At 55.6% G+C, this 19651-nt stretch overlaps 1 protein-coding gene across 1 annotated transcript in view; it reads left to right on the top strand.

The window, feature by feature from the left end:
* COL5A1 (collagen type V alpha 1 chain) overlaps positions 1-19651 on the top strand; it is a 207313-nt gene that overhangs the window by 134113 nt on the left and 53549 nt on the right. The window contains 5 exon segments of the mRNA XM_033238619.1: positions 4418-4462; positions 6932-6985; positions 9275-9382; positions 10286-10339; positions 13725-13778. Coding sequence (XP_033094510.1) covers positions 4418-4462; positions 6932-6985; positions 9275-9382; positions 10286-10339; positions 13725-13778 — 315 coding nt within the window.

Raw genomic sequence — 19651 nt, 5'->3', positions numbered from 1 at the left:
TCGAGTTGTGCAGCTCTCTGGACACGGCACGTTCTGTGTAGACAGACATACGCCTAGGAGCATGCGGACCAGCTCTCTTCTTCCTCTGAGAATGGGGACTGGCGGCATCTTAAAGGCTTATGATGACTCTTTCCTTCAAGATGCTTTTAACTGGATATGAAGGAATATGTGTGTATATATAGCAACTAGTCAAGCTTGAGGGATTTGTAGAAACGACTCGTCAGCTCCGCTGCCCTTCACCTCCCTGCTCCAAAGGGCTTTATGCTTTTCAAACACTGTTGCACATCAGAAGTGTGTGGCCGCCCTGGGGCATGGAGGCCGACTGGAAACTGCCTCCTGCTCCGCATCAACCCTCCTGACTCAGGCTGGTCACGCCCTCACCTGCTCCGAGAGCCCAAGACATCAGTTTTCAGTGACATGCCCCAAAGTCCACTAAAATCGAGGCTGCTGTCAGAAATCAAACCGGATTCGAAATCATGTGCCCCACCCTTGTCCCCGGGAGGCCCCGACTTCCATTTCCCAGGAATGAGGACATTCCGAGTTCATGAGGTACTGAAGAGAGACCTCCTAACGGTTGGGAGCCTGAGGCGAGTCGGGTTTTTCCCTAAAGCCAGCTTCTAGCAGCAAAATGCCTAGCAAATTTTATAAGGGTGATAATTTAGCAGAAATGCTGATTATGTGAGCTCTATAGCATGTTTATTTTACAAATTCCTGTCGCATAGCAGGAGCCTCTGCCAACTCCCATACATGGCTAATTGCATAACACTGCTCTGTGAGCTAAAAAGGTGTTTGCTTTAAAATGTTTATGGAGAATGCTCTTATCTTGTCTATCTGATTAAAATTCATTCATGACATGAGCAATCCAGTTAGACTTGGAAGCAGAGGGTGGAAGGAAAACTGAGGTTTAAAATAGTTTTCGTCGGGGAAAAAGTTTCTCATGCTCCCGTGCATTTGGAAATGTGAGTGGTGTTGGCGCCTCACGAGCTCGGCCTGGGTGGCGGTGATGGCGGCAGGGCGTGGGATTGCGTGGGCCAAGCTGCCGCCGTTGGAGGTGGATAGTCCTCGGTGAGAGCGGGCCCGTTATTTTCCACCAAAGCCCTAGTTTCTTCCCAGGAAAAGGTTCTTAGTCCACTGGGGCTGCTACAATAAAAAGACCCTAAAATGGGTGGCTCGTAAACAACCGGAAATTATTTTTCACCGTCCTGGAGGCTGGGAAGTCCAAGATCATAGCAGCAGCAGATTCAGTGTCTGGGAAGGGCTGCCATCTGGTTCCCTGATGGTCCCCTCTCACTGTGTCCTCACATAGCAGAAGACGGGGGACGAGCACCCTGGGGCCTCTGGTGAGGGCACTAATCCTAATCACAGGGGCTCCACCCTGTGACCCAGTCACCTCCCCACGGCCCCACCTCCTAGTTCCATTGCCTTGGGTGTTGGGGTTCACCATATGAGTTTTTGGTGGACACAAGATGTTCAGGCCACAGCAGGCTCCCTTTGTGTTCCTCTGAGTTCACTGATCTTTGGCCCGCCCCCAGGCTTCCCTCTGCCTTGCACTTCTGAAGAGGCATCCATTTCAACCTGACTGTCAACAGAGTCAGATCCACCCTTCGTTTAGCCCCCAGCTGCTAGGAGGTTGCCAGGCGGCCTAAAATAGGAGTTCACATCCAGGCCTTGGACAAAAAAGCCTGCCCCTCTCTGGGCTATATGCACATCTAGCCCCAGCCGTGCTGCAGCTCCTGAGTGCTCCTTCGTGGGGCGGCTGGCTGGCCGTGTCACAGATGCTCCAGTCCAGCCCTTCCCAGCCAGGGCCACTTCCTGCATGACTGGGGAGTGCTCTCTAATGGGAGGTGCTGCACCCCCTACCATGCACACAGCAGCCCCAATGTCAACAGCCCCATGGCCGAGAAACTCTGGGAAGTGCTGGTTCTGTCTAGTTGGTCCCATTGCTCTCATGGGGATCCTAAAACGCTAGAACTGTAGGACCGGGAGGGGTCTCAGGGGGCCGTGGTCCTACCTGCCTGCTCTCAGCAGGGCGTGGACAGGGTGGGAGCAGCAGCGTCCCCCAGCCTCCCCAGCGAGAGGGAGGAGAGCTGGTGCCAATGCCCCCTGGATGCCATACCAGGGAGTTTAGTGCTCCTGAAAAATAATGCCAGCCAAACAAACCCCGTCCCCCAGGACTCACGGCAGGGAGGGGCAGCTGGACATCACCTTGCATTTAGGATCAGACACTGCTGAGCAGGCTCAACCCCGAGTGTATTCGCAACCACACCTGCGATTTTCCTGTGTGCTTCAGAGGAAATAAGCAGAATCTCAAGTTGCTATTCTATTTTGCAAGTATGGTGAGAACTCAAAATTGCCCTAAGAAAAGAAAGTAGCTCATCTCCTAAAAAGCTCTTCTCTGTGGGGTTCTGGGGCTATTGTGTCTGAGGCGATGCCGCACCGTGGTGAGATGGCAGGTGGTTTTCCAGGGCCCCAGCTCTGTGTCAGCCCTCATGGGCCTACCTGTTCTCTTTTCCTCTGGGGGCTTCCAGCCAGGATTGCTTCGGAAGAAGGCGTCTGTAGGAAAAAACCACCACCAAGTGCTTAGAAACCACTCGCCTCTCAGCAGTTGGCCCAGCTGAGTCACTTCTCACCTTCCTGGGCTGCCCGGGCCCACAGGTGCTGCCAAGTGACGCTGTGCTCAGTGGGGGCAGTGGCCTGCAGCAGGCTGTTCTGAGCGTCCTCGTGGCTTGGCTGGCCATTCCCACTCGGCCCTGGAATGCGCATGCTGTGTTTGTCTGGTGCTTTCTCTCCATCTTGAGGTCCATGTCCCATCTCAGGCTCGGGCAGAGACTAGCGTGGGAGAGGCTTGTTTGGAGTCGGCCTCCCTGCCTGGGCCAGTGCTGTTTTTGAGCTGTGCCCTGTCCCCCCAAGGCACCCCATACTGGCCCACATTCGTGTGCCAAGTGCCAGGCCAGGTGAACCAGAGCTGCTTCGAGCCCACCTTGCCCTCCTGGCTGCCTCCGCCCTGTGCGGGGCGTGCAGGGAGGTGTCCCAGGCCTCTCTGCTAGTGGTGGCGGCCAGGTGTGGAGCAGACATGACTTCGGCAATGGTGCGTGCAGGCATAGTGGCAGAGCTCTTGTTTGTCCCCTGTGCTCCAAATCCTCCAGCGATTATGGTTCAGGGCAACCACGCCGCTGCTCTGTCTGCGTGGCTGAAAGTGCCTTGGAGCTGGCACTGGAGTGGAAGGTGCTTCTGCAGTTACATCCGCAGCTCCTTGGGAGGCCCAGGGCACGCAGCCCAAGCCCAGCCACCTCTGCAGAAAGGAGCATCCCTTCCCAGAGCCCCTCCCCCTCCAGGACCTGGGGAAAGGCCAGAACTGCCAAGTATGTGGGAAGTTCTGACCACCAGAGGGCAGCCGGCAGCCCCTGCGTCCTCCAGTGCTCTGTGGCCCTGGCTTCAGCCTCAGCCTGGAATCCCGGTGCGGGGGGCAGTGTGGCTTCTCTCTCTCTCACATCCCATGGGCAGGTGGCCTGAGGTAGCCCGAGGTAGTCTCTCTAGCTGAAAGTCACCCTGCTGGGAGGGCTGAAGTCAAAGACATTAACGGCAAGGGTGCGGCTGCATAATTCTACCCACAGATTTACCTCCACTGCCCCAGGCCCTTGGCACAGTGAGAGCGTCAGAGAAATAGTCCTGGCCCCCGTCCCAGAAACTCCTGTTCAGCAAGGAGGTGGGATGGTGTGTCCTGAACTCATGACAACTGCAATAAATGTAATCATCATTCCTTAGTAATATCACAGTATCATCTATTCATTAACACAGAATTGAAATACTCCCATGGCACTGGGCTTCTGGTTATTGACACCTATTGTGTGCTGGGTGCTAAGTGCTGTCCTGAGGGCTTAGCAGGCATTTCCCTCCCAACAGTGGTAATGAGTTGAGGGTTGTCGTCCTCTCCACTTCCCAAATGAGGAAACTGAGTCTCAAGCATTGTCAGAGGCCATGGAGGGGGAGCTGGGACCTAATCAAGTCTACCTGACTCAGACTTCACTTCCTGCTTCCTCCCAAACCTCTGAAAGGTGGGGGTGTTTCTAGAAGATGATGCTCTAACGGGAAGCAGGAGGGGTGTGTTGGCTGTGGGGTGTGGGCGCTTGGAAGGGCAGATCCAGAGCTTGGGCTGGAAGGCCAGGGATGGGCTTGGGTTTTTGCATAAATAGGAGTCAGTGGAGTCAGCCCAGGAATCGTGGACACGCTGGGCCTCCCGAGGCCACAGGGGGACACGTGGGAAGAAGTGTGTTGAGAGCAGGGCGCTGGCCTCATCTGTCAGCTTCAGGGAGCTCAGCCCGTCTTGACACTTGGGACTTGGACCTGCACCTGCGACAGCTCTAGGGAGGCTGAGATTTGTAACCAGTCACTCCTTTTTCTTTTCCCACCCGCACAGGGGGCCGATGGCATCCGTGGTCTGAAGGGCACGAAGGGTGAGAAGGTAAGTCTGTCCTTGGGGCTGTGGAGCCCTCTGCTTAGTCCAGAGCTGCATTCCAGCCAGCGGGCCCCTCCCACAATGCTTCTTCCATGAAACCAGCTGAGGTGGACGTCGCCTCTGAGTATTGAGGGGAATTGATGCCACTCTGTGAAAAGCGTCTGTTTGCAGACGGAAGAACAATAAGTTGAGGAGGATGGGCCCTCGGGTACCCTGGAACACATCTCCTAGCAGAGCTGAGTGGGTCCAGGGTTTGTGCCTCTGCACAAGAAGGCCTTGGCCCCAGAGAAAACACACAGGCCCCCACGTGCCTGCGGGGGCCAGTGGACACTTGTCACCCTCCCCACTCCCAGGTGGGCCGTCCTGCCTGGCCGCTGGCATGAGGGTCCATTTAGTTGTTAGACGTTCTTCCTTGGGCAGCCCAAGCAGCAGAAACTCACCGTGCAGCTGAACCAGGCAGGGAGGGAGAGAGGCCGCGCCATTGGCCATGGTCTGTGGGTGCACGTCAGGCCTAGCGGATCACTGTGGTGAAAACAAAGCTAACTACACCTGCGTGCATGCCTGCCAGAGTCAGAAGGTTGGGTACAGCCTGCAGCGGTGACAGCCTGAGCCACATGGAGCTGCGTGGCCGGCCACCTTTCTCTTCTCACTCTGGTGGAAGGAAGCTCAGAGCCAAATCCAAGGCCCAGTTATGACACAGATTTAGGCCTCAGGGCGGCCTCACCGTGCCGCCCTCCCCACCGTGGCCTAACAGTGCGGGTTCACCCTGCCATGCCATGTAGCCACGCAGTACTTGCTTTCCATAAAGCACACTGGGCCCCTTCGCTGGGCAGACCCTGGGCTCTCCCCTGGCCACGGTGGCCTGCGGGGCTGGAGTGTGGGTGCTGGCGTCTGCTGCTGGGATGGTCCACGTGCCGAGACTCTTTATTTGCCACCTGTCGAAGATGTCGCTTGGATCCTTTCTTGTGAAATCTGCCAGCCTTAAAGCCATTCCCGAGGGGACACATCGAGTGGCCACAACTGAATCAGAAATGACGCGGCAGCAGGAACGCCCTTGTTCCATGGCGTTTGCTGAGAGTGCTTGTCCCTGGTGTCTGTTCTTAGTGGCTGCCCTTGTGGGAGGACCAGCCAAGAGGCCTGAGCCTGTGCCATCTTGGTTCCTTCCTGAGGGTATCCGCACAGCGGAACCCTAAGTCTGCATCCAAGAAAGCTGAGCCGTTTGGCCTCTCCAAGAGCACTGCTTTCTACACGGAGCCCGTTGGGGCTTCGGAACACGAGGCCCTGACGACACAGGGTCTCCATCCCGTTGGTCCCCAGGGAGGCTCCCTCACCTGAGGACCTTTCATCCTTTCCAAGGTGGCTTCAAAGAGTCTAGCTTTGCCACTTGATCTTGTCACATTTGTCCCTAACCAGAGACAGGGCTACTTGAGATGATATCGATGAGGCTGTGCAGAGGACGCCTTCTTGCCAGGACAGCTACCGCACTGTTCCCGAGGGCCACGCAGGCAGCCCGAGATGGTCTGGGGAAGGAGGAGAGCAGTGTCAAGGGACCGTCTTTGTGAACTTCTGCTTGATTTGTGGCCACTGCTAAGCTTCCAGCACTGTGTGAACACTGCGAACAAGAGCCTTGAGGCCCTGGGGGCCCTGGGAGCTGGCGCTGGCTGGAGAGGGCTGGATTCTCACTGCACAGAAAGCTGCCTCCCTTGCGTGTGCTCCCAGCCAGGCCTTGAATGTTTACGACCTGGCTGAGTCCCCAGATCCCGTCCTTTCACTCTTTTTGGATCCAGATGTAGCCCCTGAATAATGAGAGGAAAAGCCCAGCCAAGAGCCCTGTCTAGGAGCCACCCGTGCCCTCTGTGGAAGGATCTGAGGGCTTTGGCCCTGTGGTTTCCTGGATGGGGAAAGTCTAGACCAGGGACTCCAACGGACAGCAGGGCAGCCTCACTTGTTTCCCAGATTCACCAGTAGGCCTGGGGTGTGTGGGCCGCCGACTTCCCCTGCCACCCCCAGGAACAACCCCCACCCTTCAGAAAGCACTGCCTCTGACTGCAGGCCTTAGGGATTCTTTGCAGGGGCATTTTCATCCAGCTCCCCATCCTCAATTGTCACCCCCTTTACCTGTCGCTTCAGTGCTGATGGGATGCCACAAAGTGCACTGAGAAACAATGCCGGGAGCTCAGGGGCCTGGGCTTGCTGAGGCCTCACCATGCAGAACTTTCAGATTCAAACTGGGCCTGCCTGAGAAGCAGGGACGCAGCTCTCTCCAGCTTCAGAATGTTACAGCTGGGAATGCAGACCTCACGGGAATGCCACTCTCGAGGGACGGGCCCCAAGCCCACCCTCAAGTCCGGGATGTGCGCTGCCTCCCAAGGGTGGAGGACCTGGTGCTGAGTGAGGTGGTTTGGAGTGGGGAAGGGACCACCAGGGAGGGGGTCCTCTTGCCTAGACTAAGGCACTCTCTTGTCCCGTATTCAGGGTGAAGATGGCTTTCCTGGGTTTAAAGGAGACATGGGCATCAAGGGTGATCGGGTGAGCATCTCGGGTTTGGGATCTGGGCTGGGGAAAGGCCAGGTGGCCTTGGCCGTGTGGGAGGGGTGGGCTTGGCCGTGTGGGAGGGGGTGGGGATGTTTGCTACCACAGGGCAGCTTCTCAGAATGGACGTAAACTCTCGGTAGAGATTCCTGGTGGGAAGGGGACAGTGGCCTGGAGCCCAGGGCCCGACTCTCTCCAGCTCCTCTTCACCTCCTCCTCCTCAGCTTGCCCCTTGGGGACTGGGAATAACCTGTGGTCGCCAGCTCCTCCGCCCAGTGTCCCACACAAGGGGTCAGTGGGGCTGGGTTCACTTCTGGCCGCTCCTGTGGATTGCAGAGTTATTCACCTGACTCGAGCGATAAACCGTGCCTGGGAAGAGAAAGGAGAGCAGCTCTGGAAATGACCCAGTCTACCCAAGGAGCACAGCTGCTACCCAGGCCAACAGGGCCGGCACCCACAGGGCAGCACACGACGTGGGTCTAGGATCCCTGTGAGCCTGGGGAGCATCCTGGTCCCCAAACAGTTTTTCAGGGGCCCTGGGACTCCCACACAGTCCTGTGGTCTGTGATTTTGGCTCAGGAGAAGCCACAGCAACCTGGCTTGTTTTTAAATGAATGATTTAGCTCGGCTCCAGAGAAAGCCGGTGGGTGCTGGGAGGGACCGGGGCTTGCCGGCAACCACAGAAAGCCACAGGCTGCACATTCCTATAATTAAAGAGAAGGTGACACCAAGGGCATGAAGGAAGGGTAGGGAGCTCTTTGAGCAGCCAGGGCGGCCAAAAAATCTCTTGGAGGTTTCTCCAGTAACCTCTCAGTGAGCAGGAGCCCGGCAGAAGGAGCCGAGAGGCCTCGGCGTCCGGTGGGCACAGCCGTGGTGACAGCTGTGCACGCACCGGGACGGACATCTGTCGGCAGTAGCATGGCTGTCACCCAGCTGCCGCAATCGTCCTCCTGCAGCGCCGGCTCGCAGGTGGCTTTCCAGAACAGGAGAGCCCCACACACTTGGCGCTTTGTCCCAACCTGGCAGGCAAAAGGCAGAGGCCATCTGCACCTCTGTGGGAAGGAAGGGGGAGGAAGGTGGGGATCTGTTTCGCAATGCTGTCCCAGTTAAGTTGCTGCTAGAGGCACCCATTCTAGAACTTCTTTCGTAGTGGAAGGCTCCTGAATCCCCACATCTCAGCGGCCTTTCAGTTTGATGGTGAAAGTCCTTTTCTTCTCCTTTCTGATGCCTCTGTTCACACATGTGGCATCTCCACATGATGAGGGTGCAGCTTCAGAAGAGATGACACACATTCCTGTGCCAGGGCTCCGAGAGTGGAGCGCTTGTTGCCATGGGACAAGGGTGGGATGCAGGGGTGGGACCCGTCCTGAGCCCGGGGAACAGGACCCCACATCCGGACCTCTTCAGAAAGCACAGCCTGGGGCCTTGCACCTACTCGGTGCTCTGTAAATGTGTGAAGGATGATTTTATTGAACGAGAGGAACGTCTCTTAGGGACAGAGAGTTCCTGACCCAATGACAGGTTAGAGCTTCAGAATGAGGAAGTTATTAATTTTTCTCTATCTGAGCAATACACATTTTTGTTGTGGACTTGAACCACTGCTTTACAGCTGCTCTTGGAGACAGATGATCAGAGGAGGATTTGTCCATTGCTGGACAAAGGGTGCCCGGAAGGGCATTTAGAGACCCTGCCGTGGCGCTATCATTGCCTGGGCAGACTCCAGAGCCCTCTCCCCTGTCTAAGCCCCGAGCTCCCCATCTGTAACTTGGGGAAGTTGGACGAGGTGGAATTTAAGCCTCTCTGTTCCTGGGATGCCTCCTGTGGCTCTCCCGTTTACTGGTTATGCCCAGGTAACTGCCCGATCGGGGCTGGGGTCCACTTCCATACCTCCTAGGGTTTCAGAAGAAGCAGCAGCTCCCAGTCACTCTGCTCTATTTGGAGAAATAGCAATTCAGAGCTACTATTGTTAACCAAAGTTATTTTAGCCAAGAGGCACTCAATTTAGAGAAGGTAATTGGGAAGTAGGAGCGGGCAGCCTTGAGAAAATAAATAGCAGGTAACCTCGGTGCAGAGACCAGCTTCCACAGAGCCCGGGAATTCGCAGCACAATGTGCTCGTCTGGTCAGTGGCTCCAGGAGCAGCTCGGCGACCTGAGTGAGGCGGAGCTGGTGGAGCAGCTCGGACCACAGGGTGCCTGTAACCCGTCCCCTTGCTCTCACAACGGTGGTGGAGAATAGTGTGTGTGTGTAGGGGGGGTCCTCTTACCTCCTCTTTTCTGGCTTGCAGGGGGAGATCGGCCCGCCCGGTCCCAGGGGAGAAGATGGCCCTGAAGGCCCGAAGGGTCGCGGAGGTCCCAATGGTGATCCTGGTCCTCTGGGCCCCCCTGGGGAGAAGGTTTGTGATGTGGGACATTCAGCCACTTTCTTGGGAGGGATCTGACAGGCCCTTCCCCATGGCCTCAGGCTCCTGTTGGCTGTGGCTGCCCTAGGCATGGGGTGGGGGTAATTCCTGAGCAGGGCTCCTGTCTCCACCCTGGGCTCTCGCTGCTGCTCCTGTGAAGCTGTTTGTTGAATGACGACCCTTTCCTTGTCCCAGGTTCAGCCCTTCCCAGCCCTCCACCATTGCCTTGGAGGGCTCCTTCCTCCCAGTGGCTACAAAGCCTGTGTTCTGAGCCCCAACATTCCAGGACCCCGTCCTTGTCACATTCCCACCTCCACACCTGGGTAATAACGGTGTCCCCACCAATGGCCTGAAGGTGTGGCAGCCTGGCAGGAAGGAAGGCCGGAGTCCTCGGAGCAGGCTCTGGGGCATGCAGCCATCCATAGGCCTGCAGTTTCCAGCTGCGGTAGGCTCCTGGGCCAGCCACACACCCTGCTCCACCCTGTTCCACCCTGGGCTCTGGCAGGAATGGTGCATGCAGTGGCCCAGACTTGCCGCCCCATCCTGCCAGGTGGACCCACACAGAAGGGCTCAGAGGTGTCCCGAGATGAAGAACACTTTGAGCTGGGGCACTTGCCTCTAATTGCTTTGCTCCACAGTGGCACAACCTCTCCTCCAGGGGCCTTCACTTGGGACAAGTGCAGGGACCATCGGGAGTACCTGCTGGACTTCATGGGTGCTGGCAGTCACTCCCCACCCAGGGCAGGCAGGGGTTCTGCATGATGATGTGTGCCCCGGCCTCTGGAAACCACACCCTCCTCCAGGCCCCTGCCAGAACGCATGTCCTTTCTCTCTGCTTCGAGGAAACGGATGGAGCAATACCGTGCTGGCCATTAATGCAACTCTTTCTTCCCCCAGGGAAAACTCGGAGTCCCAGGGTTACCAGGGTACCCAGGAAGACAAGGACCAAAGGTAACTTCTGGACGTGTTAGGTGTCCCGGGACAGGTGGACGGATGTTCCGCCAGGTCTCCCCACCCTGCATCCAGCCACGTTAGGTGTCCTGGGACAGGCAGAGGGATGTTCCAATGGTAACTTCCGGCCGTGCTAGTGCCCCGGTGCAGGCAGAGGGATGTTCAGACGGTAACTTCCGACTGTGTTAGGTATCCCAGTGCAGGCGGAGGGTTGTACCGTCAGGCCTCCTCACCTCGCATCCGGCCACGTTAGGTGTCCTGGGACAGGCAGAGGGATGTTCTGCCGGTAACTTCCGGCCGTGTTAGGTGCCCCGGTGCAGGCAGAGGGATGTTCCGCCGGTAACTTCCGGCCGTGTTAGGTGCTCCGGTGCAGGCAGAGGGATGTTCCGCCGGTAACTTCCGGCTGTGTTAGGCGCCCCGGTGCAGGCAGAGGGATGTTCCGCCGGTAACTTCCGGCTGTGTTAGGTGCCCCGGTGCAGGCAGAGGGATGTTCCGCCGGTAACTTCCGGCTGTGTTAGGTATCCCGGCGCAGGCGGAGGGTTGTACCGTCAGGCCGCCTCACCTCGCATCTGGCCATGTTAGGGGTCCCGGGACAGGTGGAGGGATGCTCCAGTGATCCTCCTAACCCTGCGCAGGTTCATCTGCTCCCCATCCTTGGGGCCGTGTGTGACACTGTGGCTCTCAACCTCCACCATGTTCACTGCCTTCTGCATTAATTTGCTGAGTTGATAGGAGGCTTTTGGGCGATGAGTCTTCTGTCCCAGGCGGCACAGGCACCTGGGATCCTTACGGGGTTCTCCTGGAGTGTCCTGCGGTCTTCTGCACCTGTTGCTTGGCTGGTGGCCCTTGTCCCTCGGGTTGTCCATACCCAGAATCCGTGGGACAGTTGCCTCTCAACTCTACCACACTGGCAATTTGAAGGCTATTTGCTCATAATGGAGTATAAAAGAAAAAGGAAACCTTTCTTATGTGAAATCATGTTCAGGTTTAAGTGAAACAGCTCCTTGAGGCTTTGGAAATCATTGAAAACGTTATTTTTTTTTTTTTTTTCAAATCACACATTTTATTATTCATGGTTCTTCCTTAAAGAATAACCAGCTGCCTGCACTGGAGACATAATTAACAGCTGAAGCTGGATCGTCTTTCTCAGATCTGCCTGTGCCTGAGGCACCTCCTTTTAGCCTCGGTACCTTTTCGGTCTCACTGGAGCAGTCTTGTTAATGGGAGGATGGGCGTGGTGGCCTGGGGTTTCCCTCCAGGTATTTCCATTCTCGTTAAGGAAATGCTGCTATCCGTCCTTCCTGTGGAATGTGAAGCCCCCTGCCACGGGTGTGTAGATGCACACCCCACATGCAAGAGAGCTTGCTGTGAAACAGGAATTTCATTTAGGATTTAACGGTGGCTCATTGAACGTGGGTGTGATGTAGCTGCTGACCGTAGCATCATCACCCGAATGTGGTCAAAGGGGCTGATGGACACTTTCCTCTCTGTTAATACACATCCCTCTGGGGATGGAGAGAAGAGGAGAAGTTTGGGAGAGATGGGTGGTCTAAATCAAGTCCAGGCAACTTTTTGGAAAGGAATGGCACGTGTTTCCTGGGCAGAGACTAGAAGTAGCCATCAGTACAGTGACCTGGTTTCTGAACTGATCTCTGTGTCACTTGCACTGAAGTTTCCTGGGTCCCGCCCCCTGCCTAGATTGGCAGGTGAGTGTATGAGTGGGTTGGCTGAACTCAGTCCCCTGTGAGAAATACAAGGTTTGGACATGTGTGAGCTCTTTGTGGATACAAGTGTGCATTCAGGACAGGATTTTAAGTCAGGCAAATAGAGAGCTACCAAAGACAGTGGCCAGCGCCAACCCTGCGGACAGCTGAGCGGCCTCACTGCGGTGATGCTTCTTGCGTGGGTGTTTGGATATTCACCAGGTCAGAGTCCCTAAATCCATCTCTGGTCTGTGTGCACCTTGCAGACTTCTAGAATTAAAGAGCTGGTAGATGCTACAGTCAGTGCATACATTTGCATTCATTCCCAACTCTGCAAGCTGCTGTGCTTTATTTAGAGGGATTGTGGGACGCCAACACAACACGCACGAGGCACAGAAAACACAATGTCACAGTGCGATGTTCATGTCTCACCTCAGTTCAGCTCAGCAGTGTGTGTCCCTTTCTCCCAAACACCAGCCACCCTCCTATGGACACGGGCGCGTGGGGGATGGTGGCGGGGGAGGGAGCATGATGAAAACTCCATTTGGGTTTCCAGAGCTGAAGCTTGTGAAATGCTTAGGAATTATTTATTGAGTAGAGAGGATGGATAGAGGGGATAGGTGGGTGGGTGGGTGAGTGGAGGGGTGTGGATAGGTAGACAGGCAGATGGATGAATGGGTAGGTGGGTGGGTGTGTGGGTAGATGGATAGACAGATAGGTGGGTTGGTGGGAAGAGAGGTGGATGAAAGGATGGGTGGGCAGGTGGGTAGATACGTAGATGGATGGATGGGTAGGCAGGTAAGTAAACAGGTGGATGAATGGAGGTGTGGGTGTATAGGTAGACAGGCAAATGGATGAATGGGTAGGTGGGTAGGTAGACACATAGATATTCACATAGGTGGGCTGCTGGGCAGAGAGGTGGATGAATGGATGGGTGAGCAGGTAAGTAGACAGATGGATGAATGGAGGGGTAGGTGGATAGGTAGACAGGCAAATGGATGAATGGGTAGGTGGGTGGGTGAGTAAGTAGGCAGGTAGATGGATACATAGGTAGGCCAGTGGGTGGACAGGTGGGTGAATGGGTGGGTGGGCAGGTGGGTAGACAGTTGTGAATGGAGGGGCGGGTGGATAGGTAGGCAGATGGATGAATGGGTGGGTGGGTGGGTGGGTAGGTAGACAGGTAGATGGATAGACAGATAGATGGATAGACAGATAGGTGGGCCAGTAGGTTAACAGGTAGATGAATGGGTGGGTGGGCAGATGGGTAAACAGGCGGATGGATGGGTGGGCAGATGAGTAGACAGGTAGATGGTGGATGGGTGGGTAGACAGGTGGATGAATGGAGTCCTGGGTGGATAGGTAGACAGGCAGATGGATGAGTGGGTGGGTGGATAGACAGGCAGATAGATGAATGGGTGGGTGGGTGGGTAGACAGGTAGATGGATGAATGGGTAGGTGGGTAGACAGGCAGATGAGTGGGTGGGTGGGTAGACAGGTGGATGCATGAGTGGGTGGATAGGTGGGCAGGTAGGTAGACAGGTAGGTGGGTGGTTAGGTGGGCAGGCAGGTGGAGTCTGGGGCAGAGGCTGTGCACTGGCATGCAGGCGGTCCCCCAGGCTGCCCATGCAGCTTGACTCATTCCTGGCCCAGCTCTTATGCCTCCTCCTTAAACTCTCTTTCAGGGCTCTATTGGATTCCCTGGATTTCCTGGCGCCAATGGAGAGAAGGGCGGCAGGGTAAGGACAGCCTGGCCCCTGGGCAGGCAGCTTGTTCGGCTGCCTTGGTGCATAGCGGGTTGGTTCTCCAGCTGATGGCCTGTTTATTTCTCACCCCTTTTGCTTCTGAAATTGCTCTCCTGAATGGCTGGCCTTAAGCTCTTGACCTTTAGCACCAAGCCCTGGTGACACTCTCCAGACATTGGGCTAGGCAGGTATGTGATAGGATGGGGCAGAGGCAGGAGGGAAGTATGTTGAGAAAATGGAGCTTTCTGATTAGCACTACAATCCAGAAGGCTCTTTCAGGTCATTCTGAAAATCAGATTCTTCTCCTCTACCCAAGTGGACTTTCCCTCCAAGCTAATTTTAAAAGGAAGGGAAAAAGGAGACTGTTTTTTCCTTTTAAAAATGTCCTGCTACCTACCGTCGTCCAAATTTAAAGTCATTTAAATTAACATTAACTTGAACAGGGTTAGCAAGCTGCCATTGTCATAAACACCCACCAGGTTGCAGTGTGGTTCGAGTCTCTTTTGTTCTCACCCTCAACGAAGGAACCGAGGGCCGGGCTGAGGGAGCTGTGTTCTCCCCACAACTTCTGGAGCCCCCGCTGGCCCAGGCCTCCCTGAAGGAGCTGCCCTGGATGCTTGTTAGTGAAATCACAGTGCCTGAGCATCGCCACTTGGGGAAACAGGAGAGAGATGGTCCTCAAGCCTTGGACTCTGAGCTGGCCTTGTCCACGGGGCATATGGGGGGGACAGAGGCCAGCCTGTGGTGTACATGTAGGACAGCGTCTGCAGAGCAGGCCCGGGGGACCCACTCCCCAAAAGATGGCAGAGCTCACACCTGCCTCGTAGCCACAGCCACAATCCTGCGGCCCCGCCCAGCCCATCCTTCTATGCCCCATCCTGCTCTCCCAGAGCAGACAGAGCTACAGGGTTGCAGCTCCCTCTTGGGCCCGTCCCTCCTGGCCAAAACCTTGTGAGCAAAAAAATGTGTTCTGTCAGATTCACAAAATAGGGAAAGGAAGACTGTTCTGAGTGTAAGTTGACAGCACAGACCCAAGGAGATTATTATTTCCATCTCCACCCTTCTCTGTCTCTGTCCTTCTACCCATCCATCCATCCACCCATCTATCCATCCACCCACCCACCCACTCATCCACCCATCCACCTATCCACCCACCCACCCACCCATCTATCCGTCCATCCATCCATCGTCCATCCACCCATCTACCCACCCACCCATCTATCCATCCATCTGTCCATCCATCCATCATCCATCCACCCACCCACCCGCCCATGTATCCATCCATCCATCCATCCGTCCGTCCATCCATCCATCCATCCATCCATCATCCATCCATCATCCATCCACCCATCCACCCACCCACCCATCCGTCCACCCACCCATCTATCCATCCATCTATCCATCCGTCCATCCATCCATCCCTCCATCATCCACCCACCCACCCACCCACCCATCCACCCATCTATCCATCCATCTATCCATGCACCCACCCATCTATCCATCCACCCATCCACCCACCATCTATCCGTCCATCCCTCCATCCGTCCATCCATCATCCATCCACCCACCCACCCACTCATCCACCCATCCACCCACCCATCCACCACCCATCTATCCGTCCATCCATCATCCATCATCCATCCACCCACCCACCCACCACCCATCCACCCATCTATCCATCCATCTATCCATGCACCCACCCATCTATCCATCCACCCATCCACCCACCCATCTATCCGTCCATCCCTCCATCCGTCCATCCATCATCCATCCACCCACCCATCCACTCACCCACCCATCCACCCACCATCTATCCATCCATCCATCCGTCCGTCCATCCATCCATCATCCATCCACCCACCCACCCACCCACCCATCTATCCGCCCATCCATCCATCCATCCATCCGTCCATCCACCCATCCACCCACCCACCCACCCATCTATCCATCCATCCATCCATCCGTCCATCCATCCATCCATCCATCCATGCATCCATCCATCCATCCATGCATCCATCCATCCATCATCCATCCATCCATCCACCCACCCATCTATCCATCCACCCACCCATTCATCCATCCATCCATCCATCTTCTATTATCTGTCTATCTCTGTCTGTATCTATCCAACCCATCCACCTCTCCATTTGTCACTATCTAGCTGTCATTCTTTCTCTGGAGGCCTGGCTAGTGCCTTTGGGGATACACTGTCTTCTGAAATACTCTTAGGTACCACTTTGAGAAGCATGGGGAATGTGGGGTACTCCGGTAGACTGCTCCTGTGCTGGAGGGCCTTTCACCCTGCACTGTAGTGAGAGTGTCTGGGGGAAGAAATGTCCTTCTGCAGCTGGTCATGGGATGTGACCACAAGCCCTTTCCATGGAGGACCATGTGGGACCAGGGACCTCTTGGAGCACCTGGAGCCCTTGCTCACTCCCATGCTCCTGACTGGGGCTCTGCCCCTCATGCATCTCAGCCTCCCCATCCCTGAGCCAAGGAGCTGAGATGGGTGCTCCCGATGTCCTGGGCATCAGCACTGTGGGTCACCAGGCATAACACAAACCTGACTCAAGCCCAGACCTGCCAGGCACCACACGCCCCAGTCACACATGGGAGCCACTCACAACCTTTCTGTAGCCTCTGGGTATCTGGCCCTGCCCAGGGACATTTTGTTCACCACTGCATCTGGCTGGTGGCACAACCCACAACACAGACCTCAGGCCAAAAGGGCGAGGCTGTCTGCTTCCCCTTGAGCCCTGGTGCTGGTGGTTCAAGCATGTGAGTTGGAGCCCTGGCCTCCTTCATCTTTGCCATCACAGCTCTTCAGAGCCTCCCATTCAGGGCGTTGAGCATAGCCTTTGCCCCCCGTGAACCTTCGGTGGCATCGTCACTGCAGAATGACGCCGGCAGCACTGCCCGGCTTTCTGGACAAGGTTGATGCTTTGTGCCAAGTTTGGGGAATGACGGAGAGTGTGGGTGCCCTCTGGTCTAGTAGGTTGGGCTTCCCGAACAGGAAAGCCCCACAGGAAGCTGGGGGCTGGGCTGTTCTTGCAAAGGGACCCTTCCTCTTTGGTTGACTGCAGAAGCCTCACTCAGGTTACCCAGAAGCCTGTGGGTGCTGGCTTGCCTTCTGCACCTTGGTGAACAGTCGCTGCCTCCTGGGTTTCGCCCTTGGCCGCCCTTCTTTTGCCTTGGGCTTTGGACTTGGTAGTCTTTGGGGCAGTCCATTCACTTAAACAGCACATGCATCACAGGTCCTTTCTACGCGCTGGGTGCTCTGCTAGGCTCTGAGGACTCTGGTGGTCAAACCAGACATTCCTCTGGCATCCAGAGAAGAACACCACCTAGTGAGCAGCACTCAGGAGTGGTGGCTGTGATGATGAAGGACAAGGGGAGTCACGGAAAGGTCATGGGCACCAGAGTCTGACCCAGAAGGTCCAGGGAGGCCTCCTGGAGCCGTGACATTTTTGCTGAGCCCTGCAGGAGGGACAGAAGTGAATAGGTGAGGTATGGAAAGCAGGCAGAGCTGTGGGGTCAAGAGGGGAGGAGGCAGGGGCTGGCACAGGGCCGAGCCCAGCAAGGGAGACGTGGGAGTGGGCTGTGGGCTGCAGAACCTGCTGGGGCGGCCAGCTGCTTGGGGGGAAGTTCTTTATCCCAAGGCACTGGGACCTACTGAAGGTTGTAGCCACACAGGGAGGGAGTGGCACTGAAGGTTGTAGCCAGGGGGAGTGGCACTGAAGGTTGTAGCCAGGGGGAGTGGCACTGAAGTTTGTCGCCAGGGGAAGTGGCACTGAAGGCTGTTTGAAACAACTCTGGTCCCAGTGTGGGGCAGGAATGGGAAGGGGACCATTCCAAGGATGTGAAGGGAAAACCAGTGGGATGTCTGTGCTCATCCAGAGAGGTCTTTTGTTTACTTATTTTATTTTTTTGAGACGGAGTCTCGCTCTGTCACCCAGGCTGGAGTGCAATGGTGCGATCTTGGCTCACTGCAACCTCCACCTCCCAGGGTCAAGCGATTCTCCTGCCTCAGCCTCCTAAATAGCTGAGATTACAGGTGTGTGCCACCATACCTGGCTAATTTTTATATTTTCAGTAGAGACAAGGTTTTGCCATGTTGACCGGGCCAGTTTCAAACTCCTGACCTCAAGTGATCCGTCCGCCTCAGCCTCCCGAAGTGCTGGGATTACAGGCGTGAGTCTCCGTGCCTGGCCCAGAGAGGTCTTTTAAAAGATCTTGGATATTCTGGCCAGACTGATGCTTCTAGGTGCTAGGATGCCAGGCCTGAGTGTCTGCATGCGTGCATGCGTGTGTATGTGCATATATGTGCGTGTATGTGCCTGTGTGTGCGTGCATGTGTGTGCATTCATGTGTGTTTATGCAAGTGTACGTGTGTGCGTGTGTGTGTATGTCTGCCTTCCATATGAGGGCTGCCTGCCCTCTGTCTGCCTGGTCCTACCTTCTGCAGAGCTAGTGTTGGTCTGTGGACCTTGACACCTTGACTATGGGCCAGACATGGAAATGGCGGGAACATAAGCTGCTATGTCAAGCCAGCTGAAGCCAAAGGAAGAGGAGTGGGTGTGAGCAAAGTGCTGCTTTGCCCCTTGGTCCTCGGGCCAAGGAGGGATCCCAGGAGCCCCTTCCTGGGAAGGGGGAAGACCCGCCCTTCAGATGCACCTGCCCACCAGTGGAAGGCCTCTCCTAGCTGTGTTTGGCTTCTCCAGTGGAAGGTCCCCTCTCAAACTGTGTTTGGCTTCCCAACACGGCCATTAGTGGGACTGTCCACTCTTTCCTAAGGGCAAGAAGACGGGTGCCCACAAGCAATTTGCCAGGGAGAAGGAAGGTTAAAGGGACTGGGGGGACATTCTGTTCCACAGCTCCAGTCACAGGGACTCGAAATTCTTTGGCTTGAATTAGTTTATAAAGAAAACAGATGAGCAAGACGCCTGCCGGGAGCCCCAGATGGTGATTTGGCTGAGCTGGTATTGTGCTCCCTGCCAGGGCCCTAGCGCCTGTGCCTTGGGGTGCAGTCATTTGTGTTGCAGGATTAAACCTGTGGTCCAGGTCATCGTGGGACTGTTTTAGGGTAGAGGTTTTTCATTCTGGGGGAGGATGGGAATGTGTCAACCTGGCAGCCGGAGCTCATTCGCACCTAAATGCCGGGAGGAACCAGGTTGGCCGTGGGCGTCCTTGCCTGTAGAATGCCTGTCACTGGAAGAAAGCAGATGTTTCGTTAATTTTCATATGCAAATATTTATTTGAAGCCAAAGGATATCACCATAGTAATTGAAGGACTGGAACTGGAGCGCATTGTTAAAAAGCTACATAATTAACTCATCATCATAAATGGTTTTATTAAATGCATTTCAAAATGGGAGGCTCTAGGAAGCAGTTTTGACTCTGGCAGCAAATGAATGAAAGATGATGAGAGGCAACTTCTCGGGTGGCCTCCAGCCATACAGAGCCACCTTGGGCGGAGCATCAGAAACCAGTCAAGATCAGCCGGGCGCTGTGGCTCACACCTATAATCCCAGCACTTTGGGAGGCTGAGGCGGGTGAATCACGAGGTCAAGAGATCAAGACCATCCTGGCCAACATGGTGAAACCCCGTCTCTACTAAAATTAGCCGGGTGTGGTGGCACATGCCTGTAGTCCTGGCTGGCTACTCGGGAGGCTGAGGCAGGAGAAGCGCTTGAACCTGGCAGGCAGAGGTTGCAGTCAGCCAAGATCACGCCACTGCATTCATTCCAGCCTGGTGGCAGGGCGAGACTCTGTCTCAAAGAAAAAAAAAAAAGAAACCAGTCAAGTTCAGGAAGCTGAGTTGGGACCCAGTGGGGATGTAGGGGCCGGTGCACGTTCAGCAGCCTGGC

This window comes from Trachypithecus francoisi, unplaced genomic scaffold, assembly GCF_009764315.1.
Source record: "Trachypithecus francoisi isolate TF-2019V2 unplaced genomic scaffold, Tfra_2.0 Lachesis_group16, whole genome shotgun sequence".
Classification (NCBI taxonomy): Eukaryota; Metazoa; Chordata; class Mammalia; order Primates; family Cercopithecidae; genus Trachypithecus; species Trachypithecus francoisi.
The sequence above is the reverse complement of the archived record's forward strand: the minus strand, read 5'-3'. Positions and strand labels throughout refer to the sequence as shown.